This window comes from Pseudophryne corroboree, chromosome 1 (genome assembly GCF_028390025.1).
Source record: "Pseudophryne corroboree isolate aPseCor3 chromosome 1, aPseCor3.hap2, whole genome shotgun sequence".
Taxonomy (NCBI): domain Eukaryota; kingdom Metazoa; phylum Chordata; class Amphibia; order Anura; family Myobatrachidae; genus Pseudophryne; species Pseudophryne corroboree.
The window spans coordinates 1,078,108,942-1,078,127,823 of NC_086444.1; the positions used below are offsets into that span (position 1 = coordinate 1,078,108,942).

Below are 18,882 nucleotides of genomic sequence, written 5' to 3' on the forward strand. Positions count from 1 at the left end.
CCTGACCACACTCTGCAGATGTAGCGTCTGTGCACCCCAGTCATTAGGGGCCCCAAGCTTTTCTATATAGAGAACAAACCTATTGCAGTACAATGGTAACTAAAGAGCCACACATCCGGAGAAGTCTGATTCCCAAGCATCAATGATTATTAAAAATAAATTTGCTCCAGTAAAAATAGAAGCTATTAATAGGGATGGTGATAAACCTAAGAACAATGCTCATTAATGTAGAGACCTCGGGGGTGATTGAACTAGCCAAGAGTCATCAAAAGCACTAATAGCATGGAGGCGTGAGCAAGAAAGGAGGGAGGTTTACCTCCCGTGATTACGCGCTATGGGGCTGATTCTTTGGTAGGAGAAAAAAAAAAAAAGTAAGTACAGTAAGTAACTTTGTATCTGGGACAAACCATGTTGCAATACAAGGAGTGGAAATACACTTATTACATTTGCATGCATGGTGAATACTGTGTTTCTGTATGTAGCCCAGAAATACTGGACACCTTTTTTTTTCACATTGCATCCTGGGACATGACCCCCTTTACACTGGGTCGGTATCATTTCCATGGCACTCAGGTGCAGTATCTTCTGGATGGTGCTCTGCCATGGCGTCATCGCCAAATGCTGGGTAAAACGGCAGATCGGGACCCCGGGGTGCTCCCAGCCTCCGGCACACACCTTTCCCAGCCATCGCTGCTGTCTGCTCAGCAGGACAGACAGCAGCGCTGACAGCATGTGCCGTGTTCCCCAACCTCCCGAGGGACACTGCGGTCAGGGAGGTATGGGCTATAGGCATGCATAAACAGATCCCGGGTTCGGATGACCTGGGTAACCCGTTTACACTGCACCTTAACTCGGGGCCTACCCATGTCCAACCTTGGTCGCTACCCAGGTTGGATTCCCAGGTAAATGGACTTTTTTTTTGGGACCCTTTTACACTGAGTAAAAACTTGGGTTTTTCAAGGCAGTGTAAAAGGTGAAACAGAAACGCAATGATTGCAGAGCCAAAGCTTTGCAAGAAAGGATTGAGGGAATTCTTTGCCCAGTGTGGATGAGTTACACAAGCACTTCTAGATTCACACAAAAGTGAAGAAATGAGATCTCTTTTGGGACAATTATTTTATTAATATATAGGGGTAGAGTGTTCATTGCTTCGCTGAAGAAGGCCACAGCCTTTTCCTCCTCCACCAAAGGAAATTACTTTCACTTCCCAAGTCCACAAAATAGGGGTTTTCTCCAATATGGGACCTACAGATGTGTCCTCATTCGACCAGCCTTAATTCGCCATGTGGCACGAGATACCCGTTGTGTGTGAGCAGCCCAGGTCCCATGCAACTCTGATTGTATATCTAAAGTGCGACTGAGTCTGTATATGAAGCACAACAGAACATGGCCGCGACATCACTGAACTTTGTATACAAATTCAGAGACAGATATACAAGTGTATACACAGATATAGAAGTGTTGAATACCAAATTAATCAGCACAGTCTTCAGGTGCATTCCAACTATGACACATTCTCAGGTAAAAAGATGGCTGGCACTAGCAGAAAGTTTGCATGGTACCTGGTGAGCTGACAGGGGCTGTTTGGGGCGACTGCAGCTAGAATATAGGAGGACACATCTGTATATAGTGGGGCATAATGCACATTCCAGCTAAACCTCTGCAATTTTCATACAGTATGGCAGATATATCTAACTGCATTCTCTAAAAGCTTAACACCACAGACACACTAAAGATATCTCTGCTCCCCACTCTCAAGATATACATAGATATTTAGAGAAACCAAGCAGAATATCAGGAGAAAAACTGAAAATGTAAAATAATAAAGGCCTGAGGCCTAGGATGGACGTTGTGATATTTTTCCGTTTCCACCATGTCCCATTTCCTGAGCCAATGGTAGTTTATGAGAGGAGAGGGCCCATGTGCTAGCAGCACTTGACAAATACGTACTGTGTGTAGATTTTGTGAGTTAATAAATGACTAAATGGTACATCTACATGACTTTCAGTTCCATAATACATCACTGCCTTTACAGAGGATATATTGAACAAGGAAAATAAAAAATGCTAAATGTTTAGAGACACGCCTCCATGTACAGTGCACAAGTCAGGTATATACAGGTGTATCCGCATTGCACCTAATAGCTCCATTTAGCTCACCACAGATTTTCTTAAAATATGTGTCAATCTACTACTATATACAGATTCCTTACTTTGCAACAAAAATACTAGTGTTCATTCTAGCACCCTGCACCTTTCAAAACCCATGCAATTTATTTTTCCTGCATGGTTTTACTCTCTGCTGTGGTTACACTCTAGCACACCGAGTTCTATATCTCGGTGCTGAGCTACAGACCAGACTGTGGGCCTAATTCAGATCTGATCGCTGCTGTGTGTTTTCGCACAGCGGGCGATCAGATCTGAACTGCGCATGTGTATGCACTGCAATGTGCCGGCGCGTCGCACAACAGCAACAGGCATCGGCGCCTAGTTAAGGAATGGTGCAAAAAATCGGAATGCACGGGCGTTCGCATGGTGATTGACAGGAAGAGGCAGTTTGTGGGTGGCAACTGACAGTTTTCCAGGATTGTCCAGAAAAACGCAAGCAGGCTAAGGCGTTTTCAGGGAGGGTTTCTGATGTCAGCTCCGGCCCCGATCAGCAGGACTCAATCACACGGGAAGAGTAAATTCTCGGCTGCGCAAAGACTGCACAAAATCAGTTTGTGCAGTTCTGCTACACATGCGATCGCACACTTGCTCAGCGATTTAACACCCTCCCCCCCCCCCCCCCCTGTAGGCGACGACTATGTGATCGCAAAGGCAGCAAAAAACGCAGCCCAGCGATCAGATCTGAATCAGGCAGGAAAGAGGAACTGCATGGGTTTTAAAGGTGCAAGGTGTTAGAATAAACACTAAATACTAATCCCAAGTAGCGAATTAAGATGCAAACTTCAGGAAACAGTACGCAAGCACGGGAAACACTACCTGTGGTCTTAGTCACGTCAGGCATCTTTCACCATATGGCACAAAAAGGATAAATGTATGAGGACACAGCTGTCCTGCGAGACTCTGCTTGTGCAAATCTGTTTTGCGTATTTTATCCAGGAAATGTGTCTTGGTCGCACTGCAATGTGGATAGGACACACAAGGAGACTCTACGGATTAATGTGATATATGGCTCGTGCAACTAAGTCTTTGAATCTGCATACAAAGATTCAGGAAGCAGAGACCGTGGCTTTGTCCATGCCAAGTTCTGTTGTGCTTCATATACAGACTTAGACGAACACAGATATACAAGTGTCGCATAACATATTAATCAGCAGTCGCCTGGTGCAGCCTAGTAGCAGTTTTGAATGGTTCCTGGAATCTCCCACTGCGTGGCATATTCAGGATAGATGTATGAGGACACAGGTGTAGGTTTACAGCACTGCCAGCATCCCTATGAAGCAGAAAGTTACTGCCTCTCTTCTCCCCCCTCAGAGCGAGTGATGGAGTTCTCTGACTCATCAATCAACAGCCGCTACTCTCAGTAGATGCAACCCAACAAACAGAGCTGTTACACTAGAGAGTGTGGTCTGCATTCCTCTCTTCTTTCATTTAAGCCAAGCTAAAACGATAAGACAATGTTACAAAATGTAAGGAAATAGACTCTACATTTGGAGTACATTCTCCATTGACTCATACATAGACTCCATAGTCTAGCAACGCAATACTGGGTTATACCATTGCCGTTACTCTTGTTCCATCACTTTGCAAAGACACAAGGAGGCTCAGTAGTGAGAGACACTCCAGGAGCGCTGAATTACTGTACCAATACAACAGACACTGATTGTCTTCTTGGATGGAACGATTACAGATGTATTTAAAGCTACATAACAGAATACATCACAAACATTTAAATCAGAAAATATAGTTTGTTGCTCTTATGGAGAGCACATTTCAAAGGAACACTATGACCATTTTTATTTGGACAAGCAGCATGTGCCCCATATTAGGAGGACACTTCGGGCCTTATTAGCAGGAGGTACATGGCTACTTGGGACATATCCACTCAGAACAAGGTTATATAGAAGGGCGTAGTTTTTATTAAAGGTCTTCTTTATATGCAATTCACCAATAAACAAAATGTACTTAAAATCCAACTTTCCAAACACGTAACAAATAATTTTTCACACACTGAAAGAAAAAGCTTAAGAATAAACGATGGCGGTATCTCTGCACTTTCTGCCAACAGTAATAGTTAATAACCACACGTTTTTATAAGTAAAATCCATATTTCATAAAATGATAAAGCATTGGCGTAATTATCGCAATTACTCTTTAATTATCGTTATGCCAAAACATGATCTATTATTCTGTTAAATGGCAGACCAGCAAATTAATTAGGTGAGCCTCCTAGAAAGATTTATAAGATGTGGAAGCATAGTAAGGAGGTGAATATGATAAACTGGCATTTCTTTGTAAAATCCTCCTTTTATAATGCAGATAAAAATGGGGTTACATATGTAAAGCACAAAGGAAGTATATTATCAATTGTGTGCGTCCCATGAGTGGATGTTATGTGAGAGCATTAAATAGTGAAGGCAAAATCTGCTACTCGCTCTATACTCTCAGTGGTGTAGTTGTATTGCAGGCCTGGCCAACCTGTGGCTCTCCAGCTGTTGTAAAACTACAATTCCCAGCATGCTTTGCCACAGTTTTGCTATTAGGGAATGCTAAAACTGTGGTAGAGCAAGCTGGGATGTGTAGTTTCACAACAGCTGGAGAGCCACAGGTTGGCCAGGCCTGTTGTATTGGGATATTAGTGCTTGAGAATGAGGAAAGCCGCCATGCTGAAACCAGAAGCATCTTGAGAGTACAAAGTGTGGACCATTATGTGCTAAACAGATTTCCGTGACTTCCAAAATGTCCTAGGACTAAAAAACCCACCAAAGGACTGTGTGCGATGAGAACAGTGATAGTGAATGCTGTAACAATTTGTGTCATTGCCTTAAGGGGCGTGCCTAATTACATATACGTGGTCATAATTGTAGACAACATTCAAGAAGGTAAGTTTAAGTTTCTACTCCTGAAATGTAAGGCTTACGCAAACAAAATAAATAAATAAATAAATAATAATAATAGGATTTTAGTACCTACCGGTAAATCCTTTTCTCCTAGTCCGTAGAGGATGCTGGGGACTCCAAAAGGACCATGGGGTATAGACGGGATCCGCAGGAGCTTGGGCACACTGAAAAGACTTTGACTGGGTGTGAACTGGCTCCTCCCTCTATGCCCCTTTTCCAGACCTCAGTTATAGGAACTGTGCCCAGGAGAGACGGACATTTCGAGGAAAGGATTTTTGTTTAAACCAAGGGCGAGAAAACCTACCAGCCCACACCACAACATACCGTACAACCGGAGTATCATGAAACCAGATAACAGTATGAATAAACAACAGCAACAAGGTGAATACAACTAATACACAACCCGCGTGTAAACAAATTTAACCAGCAATAATACACTGCAAGTAACAGTCCGCCCTGGGAAGGGCGCCCAGCATCCCCCCACGGACTAGGAGAAAAGGATTTACTGGTAGGTACTAAAATCCTATTTTCTCTTACGTCCTAGAAGATGCTGGGCACTCCAAAAGGACCATGGGGTCTATACCAAAGCTCAAGGAACAGGCGGGAGAGTGCGGACGACTCTGCAGCACCGATTGAGCAAACATGAGGTCCTCATCAGCCAGGGTATCAAACCCGACCAAGTAGCAGCTCTGCAAAGTTGAAGTGCCGAGACCCCTCGGGCAGCCGCCCAAGACGAGCCCACTTTCCTGGTAGAATGGGCCTTTACTGACTTCAGCAACGGTAGCTCAGCCGAAGAATGAGCTTGCTGAATCGTACTACAAATCCAGCGTGCAATAGTCTGCTTAGAAGCTGGATTTCCAATCTTGGTGGAAGTATACAGGACAAAGAGAGCCTCAGTTTTCCTGGCAAGAGCCGTCCTGGCGACGTTAATCTTCAAAGCTCTTACAACATCAAGACTTTGGAACTGTCACAGCATCCGTAGCCACAGGTACCACAATCGGTTGGTTAATGTGAAAGGAAGAAACCACCTTCGGCAGAAATTGTTGACGAGTCCTCAATTCTGCTCTATCCGAATGGAAGATCAAATATGGACTCTTGTGAGATAAGGCCGCCAACTCTGACACTCGCCTGGCAGACGCCAGAGCCAAAAGCATGACTACCTTCCAAGTGAGAAACTTTAACTCAACCTTACGCAAAGGTTCAAACCAGGGAGACATAAGAAACTGCAAGACCACTTCAAGATCCCACGTCGCCACAGGCGGCACAAATGGAGGATGGATATGCAGCACTCCCTTCACAAAAGTCTGAACCTCCGGAAGGACGGCCAATTCCTTTTGAAAGAAAATAGATAAAGCCAAAATCTGCACTTTGATGGAACCCAATTTCAGGCCTGCATCGACGCCTGCCTGCAAAAAATGGAGAAACCGACCCAAGTGAAATTCCTCCGCAGGAGCAGTTTTGGTCTCACACCACGAAACATACTTTCTCCAAATACGGTGATAATGTTTCGCCGTAACCTCCTTCCTCGCCTTAAGGAGAGTGGGGATGACCTCCCCAGGAATACCTTTTCGAGCTAAAATTTGGCGCTCAACTTCCAAGCCGTCAAACTCAGCCGCGGTAAGTCCGGAAATACGCATGCACCCTGCAATATGAGGTCCTCTCTTAGAGGGAGCGGCCAAGGATCTTCCACCAATAATTCCTGAAGATCCGGATACCAGGCCCTGCGGGGCCAATCTGGAACTACGAGAATCGCCTGAACCTTTGCTCGTCGCATGATTCCCAGCACCTTTGGAATGAGAGGAAGTGGAGGGAACACATATACCAACTGAAACACCCACAGAGTCACCAGGGCGTCCACTGCACTGGCTTGAGGGTCCTTTGACCTGGAACAATACCTCGGAAGCTTCTTGTTGAGGCGAGACGCCATCATGTCTATCAGAGGAATTCCCCAACGCTTCGTCACTTCTGCAAATACCTCTTGGTGAAGAGCCCACTCTCCCGGAGGGAGATCGTGTCTGCTGAGGAAGTCTGCTTCCCAATTGTCCACTCCCGGGAGGAAGACTGCTGAGAGAGCGCTCACGTGCTGTTCCGCCCAGCGAAGGATTCTTGTGGCCTCCACCATAGCCGCCCTGCTTCTTGTTCCGCCTTGACGGTTTACATGCGCCACCGCTGTTATGTTGTCCGACTGGATCAAGACAGGTCGACCCTGAAGAAGGCTCTTTGCTTGTAGCAGGCCGTTGTAAATGGCTCTTAACTCGAGGACATTTATGTGGAGACAAGATTCCTGGTTTGACCATTTCCCCTGGAAATTTCTTCCTTTGGTGACTGCGCCCCAGCCTCGGAGACTTGCATCTGTTGTCAGTAGGACCCAGTCCTGGATTCCGAATCGGCGCCCTCCTAGAAGGTGAGAGCTTTGTAGCCACCACAGGAGAGAAATCCTGGCCCTGGAAGATAGACTTATTTTCCGGTGCATGTGCAGGTGAGACCCGGACCATTTGCTCAGCAGATCCCACTGAAACACCCGGGCATGAAACCTGCCAAACGGAATGGCTTCGTACGACGCAACAATTTTCCCCAGAACCCGAGTACACTGATGAATCGACACACTTGTCGGCCTCAGAAACTCCCTGACCACTGTCTGTAGTTCCAGAGCTTTGTCTTCCGGAAGAAACACTCTCTGTAACTCCGTATCTAGAATCATGCCCAGAAAGGACAGCCGAGTGGTCGGAATCAACTGAGACTTTGGTAAATTTAGAACCCAACCGTGTTGTCGCAGAACCGACAGAGACAATTCCACATTTCTTAACAATTTTTCCTTGGACCTCACCTTTATCAGGAGATCGTCCAAGTACGGGATAATTGTAACCCCTTGTTTGCGAAGGAGAACCATCATTTCCGCGATGACTTTGGTGAAAAACCTCGGGGCCGTGGAAAGCCCAAACGGCAACGTCTGAAATTGGTAATGACAATCCTGTATCGCAAACCTGAGGAAAGCTTGATGCGGAGGATATATCGAGACGTGTAAGTAGGCATCCTTTTATATCGACTGATGCCATAAAATCCCCCCCTTCTAGGCTGGAAATCACAGCTCGAAGTGATTCCATCTTGAACTTGAAAACTTTCAAGTAAGGATTGAGGGATTTTAGGTTCAGAATAGGTCTGACGAACCATCCGGCTTTGGTACAACAAAGAGGATCGAGTAGAGCCCCTCCCCCCGTTGGGACGGGGGAACGGGAACAATGACCCTCTGTTGACACAACTTTTGTATTGCTGCCTTCACGACCTCCCTGTCCGGAAGAGACATTGGCAAGGTCGAAATGAAAAAGCGGTGAGGGGGCAAGGTCGAAATGAAAAAGCGGTGAGGGGGCATCTCCTGAAACTCCAGCCTGTATCCCTGAGACACTATTTCTAGGACCCAAGGATCCAGGCCTGATTGACCCCAGACCTGACTGAAGATCCGCAGACGGCCCCCCACCGGTCCAGCCTTCCCCAGGGGAACCCCAGCATCATGCGGTGGACTTGGTAGAGGCGGGAGAGGACTTTTGGTCCTGAGCGCCTGATACTGCAGGCGACTTTCTTCCTTGTACTCTACCCTTTCAAGCGAGGAAGGACGAGCCTTTTCCTCGCTTGTATTTATTTGGACGAAAGGACTGCATCTGCTGATGGGGTGCCTTTTTCTGCTGTGTGGGAACATAAGGAAGAAAAGATGACTTACCCGCAGTCGCGGTAGACACCAGGTCAGTCAAGCCGTCACCAAACAAGACACTACCTTTGAAGGGGAGAGCTTCCATAGCTTTCTTGGAGTCGGCATCAGCATTCCATTGATGGATCCACGGCGCCCTCCTGGCCGAGATCGCCATGGCATTGGCTCTTGATCCCAAGAGACCAACATCCCTCGCCGCATCCTTCAGGTAATCTGCAGCATCCTTGATATAACCAAGAGTCAAAAGAACATTATCTTTATCAAGGGTATCCATATCAGAAGCTAAATTATCAGCCCATTTAGCAATAGCACTACTCACCCATACCGACGCCACAGCAGGTCTGAGCAATGCACCCGTATTAGCGAAAAAATGGCCTTCAGAGACGTCTCCAGCTTGCGACCCGCCGGATCCTTGAGAGCTGCCGTGTCAGGGGACAGAATCGCCACCTTCTTAGACAATCGGGATAGAGCCTTGTCGACATTCGGAGACGACTCCCATTTTTCCCTGTCATCAGAGGGGAAAGGATACGCCATGAAAATTCTCTTGGGAATCTGCCACCTCTTGTCCGGCGACTCCCAAGCCTTTTCACAAAGAGTATTAATTCCATGAGAGGGGGGAAACTTCACCTCAGGTTTTTTCCCTTTAAACAAACAAATCCTTGTTTCCTGCACCGCAGGCTCGTCAGAGATACGTAAAACATCTTTAATAGCCGCAATCATGTACTGAATACTCTTAACTAGCCTAGGGTGTAAAGTAGCCTTAGTGAAGTCGACATCGGAATCAGAATCTGCGTCGGTATCCGTATCTACCATCTGGGTAAACGAACGCTTTTGCGACCCTGACGGGGCCTGCACCTGAGACAAAGCATCCTCCATGGATTTCCTCCACACTTGTGTCTGAGACTCCAATTTATCCAATCTCTTAGACAATGAGGCCACATTTGTATTAAGTTTACTCAACATCGTAAGCAAATCAGGTGTCGGCTGTGCAGACAGAGCCATCTCCAGACCCGTATCTGCGCCCCCAGCAACCTCCTCCGGGGAGTAACACTCAGCTTCAGACATGCCGACACGTAGTACCGACACACACACACTGCCTCAGCTAGGGGAGAGACCCACAAGGAAGCCCGGATAGAGAAAACACAGAGGGAGTATGCCAGCACAAACCCCAGCGCCCATATATCCCACCAAACGATATATGTGGAAAAGCGCTGCTGTTAATTACAATATATGCACCAAATATCTGTGCCCCCCCCCGATTTGCTCCCTTTTACTTGAATGGAGCTTGGAGGTCCCGGGCCAGCGTCTCATGCAGCAGCTGTGGATGAGAGAAAATGGTGCTGGTAAGCTGTGCGGCTAAGCCCCGCCCCTTCCCGGCGAGCTTCAGTCCCGCAAAAATTTAAACTTGAAATGCAGGCGGGGGTACGGAAAACGGTGCCCGGGCACCGAAAATGCCTTCTGCCAGCCCTTAAAAGACCCAGTAACATGCTGCCCAGGGCGCTCCCCCCCCCAGCGCCCTGCACCCGCAAGTGCCGTTGGTGAAGTGTGTGGGAGCATGGAGGGCAGCGCTACTGCTGCGCTGCTAACTCGTTACTGAAGTCTTCTGCCGTCTGATGTCTTCGGATCTTCACATACTCACCCGGCTTCTTTCTTCTGGCTTCTGTGAGGGGGGTGACAGCGCGGCTCCGAGAACAAGCAGCTAGGAGAACCAAGTGTTCGAACCCTCTGGAGCTAATGGTGTCCAGTAGCCTAAGAAGCAGAGCCCTTAACTAAGTAGAAGTAGGTCTGCTTCTGTCCCCTAACTCCCACGCTGCAGGGAGCCTGTAGCCAGCAGGTCTCCCTGAAAATAAAAAACCTAACATAAGTCTTTTCTAGAGAAACTCAGTAGAGCTCCCCTAGTGAGTGTCCAGTCACTCCTGGGCACAAAGTCTAACCGAGGTCTGGAGGAGGGGCATAGAGGGAGGAGCCTGTTCACACCCAGTCAAAGTCTTTTCAGTGTGCCCAAGCTCCTGTGGATCCCGTCTATACCCCATGGTCCTTTTGGAGTCCCCAGCATCCTCTAGGATGTAAGAGAAAATAATAATAATAAGTAGTAGTTATAAGAGTTACGGGTTACTGAGCAGACTGCTGTTGTGTACTGTGTATATGCTACTTTTGTTTATAAAAACCGTTTCATGCTATGAACACGATTTCCCCCTCTCTGATACACGCTATGAATACGAGTTTCCCCTGTCTGATACACGGTATGAATACAAGTTTCCTGTCTCTGATACACGCTATGAATACGAGTTTCCCCTCTCTGATACACGCTATGAATACGAGTTTCCCCTGTCTGATACACGGTATGAATACAAGTTTCCTGTCTCTGATACACGCTATGAATACGAGTTTCCCCTCTCTGATACACGCTATGAATACGGGTTTCCCGTCTCTGATACACGCTATGAATACGGGTTTCCCGTCTCTGATACACGCTATGAATACGGGTTTCCCGTCTCTGATACACGCTATGAATACGGGTTTCCCGTCTCTGATACACGCTATGAATATTAGTGTCCCCTCTCTGATACAAGTTATGAATACGAGTTTCACCTCTCTGATACAAGCTATGAATACGAGTGTCCCCTCTCTGATACATGCTATGAATACAGGTTTCCAGTCTCTGATACACGCTATGAATACGGGTTTCCCGTCTGAGATACACGATATGAATACGAGTGCCCCCTCTCTGATACAAGCTATGAACACGATTTTCCCCTCTCTGATACACGCTATGAATACGAGTTTCACCTCTCTGATACACGCTATGAATACTGGTTTCCCATCTCTGATACACGCTATGAATACGAGTGTTCCCTCTCTGATACACGCTATGAATACGAGTGTCCCCTCTCTGATACACGCTATGAACACGATTTTCCCCTCTCTGATACACGCTATGAATACGAGTTTCACCTCTCTGATACACGCTATGAATACTGGTTTCCCATCTCTGATACACGCTATGAATACGGGTTTCCCGTCTCTGATACACGCTATGAATACGGGTTTCCAGTCTCTGATACACGCTATGAATATTAGTGCCCCCTCTCTGATACAAGCTATGAGTACGAGTGTCCCCTCTCTGATACACGCTATGAATACGAGTGTCCCCTCTCAGATACACGCTATGAATACGGGTTTCCCATTTCTGATACACGCTATGAATACGGGTTTCCAGTCTCTGATACACGCTATGAATATTAGTGTCCCCTCTCTGATACACGTTATGAATACTGGTTTCCCATCTCTGATACACGCTATGAATACGAGTTTCACCTCTCTGATACACGCTATGAATACGAGTTTCACCTCTCTGATACATGCTATGAATACGGGTTTCCAGTCTCTGATACACGCTATAAATATTAGTGTCCCCTCTCTGATACAAGCTATGAATAGGAGTTTCCCCTCTCTGATACAAGCTATGAATATGAGTTCCCCTCTCTGATACACGCTATGAATACGAGTGTCCCCTCTCTGATACACGCTATGAACACGATTTTCCCCTCTCTGATACACGCTATGAATACGAGTTTCACCTCTCTGATACACGCTATGAATACGGGTTTCCCGTCTCTGATACACGCTATGAATACTGGTTTCCCATCTCTGATACACGCTATGAATACGAGTGATCCCTCTCTGATACATGCTATGAATACTGGTTTCCCATCTCTGATGCACGCAATGATTACGGGTTTCCAGTCTCTGATACACGCTATGAATATTAGTGTCCCCTCTCTGATACACGCTATGAATACTGGTTTCCCATCTCTGATACACGCTATGAATACGAGTGCCCCCTCTCTGATACACGCTATGAATACGAGTGTCCCCTCTCTGATACACGCTATGAATATTAGTGTCCCCTCTCTGATACACGCTATGAATACTGGTTTCCCATCTCTGATACATGCTATGAATACGAGTTTCACCTCTCTGATACATGCTATGAATACGGGTTTCCAGTCACTGATACACGCTATGAATATTAGTGTCCCCTCTCTGATACAAGCTATGAATACGAGTTTCCCGTCTCTGATACACGCTATGAATACGAGTGCCCCCTCTCTGATACACGCTATGAATACGAGTGCCCCCTCTCTGATACAAGCTATGAATACGAGTGTCCCCTCTCTGATACAAGCTATGAGTACGAGTGTCACCTCTCTGATACACGCTATGAATACGAGTGTCCCCTCTCTGATACACGCTATGAATATGAGTTTCCCCTCTCTGATACACGCTATGAATACGAGTTTCCCCTCTCTGATAAAGAAAACCGGGGTGTTTTGGGCTTTTTAAATGATTGCCGCTTTACGGGCTGACTTGTGGGCATCGTGCACAATTACGGGGATTGTGTCTGGGTCTGCATCTCGCAGGCTATTACATAGGGTCAAGAATGTAAATAAACTTGGTCATTCTCAGTTTGCAGTAGCTTCCAGATCTTGACCTCGCCACAATGAGGCTTGCCACAAACACACTGAATTGCGGGGATTGTACTATGGAGAGACATTTTCAGTAATTATGTTTTAGTGATCTTCGAGCAGGGTGAAACTTTCCCCTCCATTCTGGTTTCACCTTTAACTTCCCATTTACCTCGTTTTAAAAAGTATAACAATAACTCGCTGACAGTGATTTTTGCATTTCAAGTTTATTTTTCAGTGTAATATTTCTGTTAAAGTATTAGGAGTGTGGGGGGGATATGTTCTATATTAATGATCCTATCCAGGTATTTGGTTATTATATAGCTAACTAGATAGTTATCAACTTAACTTCTGTGTGCTTTTAAGGGTCCCATACATCAGTGGAGTCTTGGAGCAATTGCCAGTGCTCCAGAGACCAGGGTCGATAGATCAGGGAAATCAAACCTGTTGGTAATTGTCGATTCGCTGATTCCTACCAAAAAACTATCAGGATCTGCAAGTCAGGGATTTTTAACGTGATGTATTTTGCCGACGCCCAGACAGATTGTTGATCATCAATGTCCGTCGATCAGAGTTGGGGGAATCGCCCAGCTTATGTACAGCCCGTATTACTGGCAATTAGAGGATTAAAGTAAATGAGTTTCTATTAACAGCTCCTATACACTTCTGAAAAGGAGAGTTATTTGGCTCTTGAACAGAACAGTTTATAGAATAATCCTGTAATTAAGCTATTTGAATTCAAAATGACTGCCTTATTTAGAACAAGCGGTCTCATTCAGTAGTGGAACCTATACATTTCTGTAGGATTGGAGATGCACTCCAATTAGGGACAGTTAGTACCTAATTAGCTTCCTTAAGAAGACTGCACATGGTAGAACCTAGACTACTCTCTATGATTGGGCCAGTCCATTAATAGCATTTTTGCAGATATCGTAAGCATAGCTAGATAGACACAACTGAACCATAAGGCCATTTCCATTACACCACCTATGACTTTGGAAGTGTGTTAACGCCTCCAGACCAAGTGAAAAGTAGGGAAAACACTTATTTTAATGCAAAAATGACAGAATACAGTGAAGTGCCACTGGATTACCCATTTGAATGAATAATAATGTATATGGCCAATAAAGACATAATTTTCTATAAAATGCAGAATTGGGTTAAATGCTGCCTATCGTGTTGATGGAAAAGGTGCTTCTGGAACCTGCAGATGGAAGTTGCAAGGCTTTTTCCCCTACGTTCTTACAAACTAGTATATACACACTATGTTACTATGAAAACATTTGAATGCGCCCTAAAACCCTATAGATACTTATTTGTTGAAATACAATTGATTGCTAAAAAATTTTCCATAATTTCTAAAGGCTGCAAAAATCATCCAACTGAGGCCATGAAACAGCGTCCTACACTTTGCGTATTATTATTATTATTATCCTTTATTTATATGGCGCCACAAGGGTTCCGCAGCGCCCAATTACAGAGTACATAAATAAATAATCAACACAGGAAAACAGTGACTTACAGTTGAAGACAATATAGGACAAGTACAGGGTAAATAAACATAGTTACATCAGCAGATGACACTGAAATAAGTATCAGGTGGCAGAGGACTGCTGGATTTGGTGCAGTTGAAGATTAATAAAGTAAGAAAAGGATAGGCACATGAGGGAAGAGGGCCCTGCTCGTGAGAGCTTACGTATAGCCACTAACCGCCTTCTGCACTGTCCTGTTATCTTATTTGCAACCTTTTTGGGTTCAGGATGATTCCCCTAACCTTTCATGCACTTCATATAGAACTGCGCAATGCGTGACATTGTTGCAATGCCCGTGACTTCCTGTTCTAGCTGAATTATGCCCATATCTGGGGGATGCTTCATAAAAAGATCTGCATTGTGTGCGTTATTTAATGCAGTACTTCATACTACGGAACATCCGGATAATTGAATACAGATTCAACATAAAAAGTGGAGAAAAGAAATGGGCAGCAGCCTGATTTGGTTGCACCCTGGATCACAGCATTTGCTTTAGTTAACCAGTCTCCCACTGCCTTAATTGTAAGCGCACAGGATACACTCCAGTTTGGATGTAACTGGAAGAAATTACAGACTACTGTTTTGTGAAGTTCGTAAAGAAGATCTAAAAACACAGAGGGGGAACTTCCCAAACACTGTAGGTTTCTTCAAGAGCACTGTGTGAGCACAGCATGACACACATACACAAATCCGAAAATAGGCTCCCGGGGAGCTGACAAACGGAATAGTGAGGAAATTAGCAACTATAAATTAGCGACAGCAAAGGCTGCTGCAGAGACAGAGATGGATGTAAGAAGAAGCAGATCTTGTAGTCTGGTAACTGTAAGCCCAGGCCCGGAGGTGATGGGCCTCGTTTTCATATAAAACTCAATTAATCAGTTGAGCTCGGCAAGTCCAAAGACAGCGATTTTCATATCTAAGGCAGTGGTACTGAAATGTTTTTGAATCACAACACCCTAGAGTGTCAGCATTTATTCATGACATCCCTAGGCCAAATATTTCCTATTGAGATGTTCTACAAAACGCATTAAATTAAGCAAATTGTGCATATATGTAATCCTTAGATTCCGTTATCTGGCGGTGGACAGGGTTCCGTTTCCGTTTGTCCACATATTTTATGATTGGGAGGAGACACCAGCACTGGTTTTGCCTATCACATGGACCATAAAATAATTTGATTTGGTCCTGGACCACCAACCCAGGGCACTCCTGCAAGTGCCCCATGGAACCCCTGGGAAGAACTCAATTTGGGAAACACTGGTCTAAGGAATAGGCACTAATGAAGAAGAAACTATCTTTCTACCCATCTAAATGTGCTCTCCCAGAGTTCAGGACAAGTGACCTGTAGAATTGACACAATGGGTCCCTACACACACACACACTTTGAGATTTTCTTTTCTTTTGATGGGAATGGATCATTGACGATAAATGGAGTTTGTTCCTTATTGACTGGGAATAGTCACAGACTTACTGTAACCTCTACATGAGCTCTGCAAAATGAATGTTACTATATACAGGGTGTTTCACTCACCATTGGCCCCCAAAGTATTTTTTAACTTTTAAAGTAGTTGACGTAATTTAATGAAACTTGACACGGATATACTTTGGTCTATGAGAAACATAAGGAAGTCATAGCCGACTGCTGAGAGTGTTCGCCATTGGAATCCAGGCCAGACGTTCACGCATGCGCGACGTGAAGACCAGTTGTCCACCACCCTAGTCAGTAGGTGTTCCTGCTCTGACATTGGTGTCAAGTACTGTGGCGTCCACATACATTGTGTCTGTGTTACATGCCGACATGAACCAATACACAGCTGAACAATGCATATTTATTGTCCAGATGAAAATCCTCATGAACTCCGTGAGAAACCTCTTCATGCTGGAAACCTTCGAGTGCGGTGTGCTTTGGATCGGTGACGCATTATTGGCCCCATCTTCATCCACACAACAGTGAATACCACAGTCTACATGGAAACATTCAATGAGTCTGTAAATCAGGTTGACGATGAGGAAATCAGTACAGGTTCCTTCAGGAGAGTGGTGCCACCTGCCACCCCTTCAGTGCCAGCATGGCTGAAATAGCTTCATTCTCTGATGATGGCGTCATTTCCAAGGGACTTTGGCCACCAAGGTTGCTGACCTTAAACCACTGGATACCACAACAAGCCACAGATTCTCATGGCACCGAGAGAAAACATTCAGCAGGAAATTGAGACTGTGACTCTCGATATGTTGAGTAAAACCTTCCATTACATGGGGCGACGCCTTCAAGCTTCCCTGGATGCTAATGGTGAACACTTGCTATCATATTTCTCACAGACCAAGTTATGTCCATGTCAAATTTCACTAAATTATGTCACCTGCTTTAAAAGTTATAAGAAAAACTGTGGGGCCAGTAGTGAGTGAAACTCTGTATTGTATTTGTTTCATTCAAATATATTAAAATTTTTACACAGTGTGGAGACTTGGGATGGGCAGATACAAAATGTAAATGCACCACTGTCACATGACCAGATTGCCAATATTAACTGCACAAAGAGATATACCTTCAATTCTTTTTCAAGTCTGTCTACTTCAGCTCCTAACGTGTCTATGATGTTTTCTCCATGTTTGAGCATAAAAGCTTCTAAGTCCTCTGGAGTCTTCACCTGGCGGATTTCCTGCATCATAGATAAATAGGAAGAATCAACACAGACCAAATTTGTGCTACAAACTACATCTGGGCGCAGTGTCAGACCAGACGTATTCCAAATCCAAAATATCTATGTTTTATACAGCTAGATTATTTACCAAAACTTCACAACAGAAACACAACTGCAGAACACACAATGCTCAATAAATCTCAAGCCAGTGTCACGTGTATGTTAGCATCTTAGGGATACCTAATATATCAAATTGGTCAATGACCGCAATGCCATCATCCTGGTCCTGTTAGGAGAACTGATTGGCTGGTGCGTTATCACTTTGCACTTATCACTGCTTTATCACTTCTCCAAGCTTAATACATCTGCCCCCATGTGTTATAATTCTTAAATGATTAATTATAAAAGGCATGACTGGGATGTCCGCACACCACCGACTTTACTTATTTGTGGTGCCATCTAGTGGCAAAAGTAAACATATAAGTGGGCTTTTTTTCCATAGTTTATACTGACTCTGGTCAGTAGCAAGGAAATCAATAAGAAATCAACCTTCACTTCTTTGTTGAGCTTTGTAGAAATGCCCACGTTATTCAACCAATGTTTTCCTTTAATTAGTATGGGGTTGTTTGTAGGTTTATTTGCAGTCATTTAAGAGCATTTTGTGCACAGATATCTTGCTTTTAACTTCGTTGCAGTAAGGATATGCTGGTCTATTTTGCATTTTGTTTATTATTTCTGTGGACCTGACCACTTTAGCCAAGTGCATGCCTCTATGCCTAGAGACATAAGAGAAGCGGAGAATGTCAGCTCATAAGGCAAATGGATAGAAACACAACAAGGAAGCAGATGTGATTGCTGTTAAAGCCTTTTTGGATGAAATGCTTTCTATAATGTATATGGCAGAATGGGAACCCAGGCACTACTGTGGAGAATGCCTAGGCATCATTGTGCAGAATGCCTGAAATAGGTTAGGGTAAGTTAGAAGATATATCTTTACTTGCTTTGCCTAGGAATTGCTAACAATGCCTAATATACTGTATGTTACACAATGCGGGGAATAAAATGCCTACTTTGACTAGGAAAATGTAGGAAGACGGAGTAGCTACTTAGTCTGCCAGGACCACCTAACAAAGCCTGTTATCCTGAAACCTCCTAACACCAAGACAGACAAGGAAGTGGCTCATAATCTGACCGACATCTTCACTCTTGTTGGAGTTTGCAACCAGCATTTATCACTTTGCCTAAAAGCTTCAGCAAGTGTGTGCCATGCCTGGATTTCACACATTGACTGTAACTGCATATTTGTATTCACTATCCAAAATATGTATACACTTTGCAAATATACATTATTGGAATACGTTTCTGTCCTTCTATATTTCGATTTAAAAGAGAATATAAAAGATATTTTAATATGGAAAAAAAAAAAAAAATCATTTTGCAATATTTCTGTCCCCATAACATAATTTATAGC

The 18,882-nt window shown here is 44.6% G+C and overlaps 1 protein-coding gene across 1 annotated transcript in view; it reads right to left on the bottom strand.

Moving 5' to 3' along the window:
- SLC30A9 (solute carrier family 30 member 9) overlaps positions 1–18,882 on the bottom strand; it is a 218,272-nt gene that overhangs the window by 3,683 nt on the left and 195,707 nt on the right. Inside the window, exon 17 of the mRNA XM_063921008.1 lies at positions 17,316–17,429. Within this exon, the coding sequence (XP_063777078.1) occupies positions 17,316–17,429 (114 nt within the window). The remainder of the gene's footprint in view (positions 1–17,315; positions 17,430–18,882) is intronic.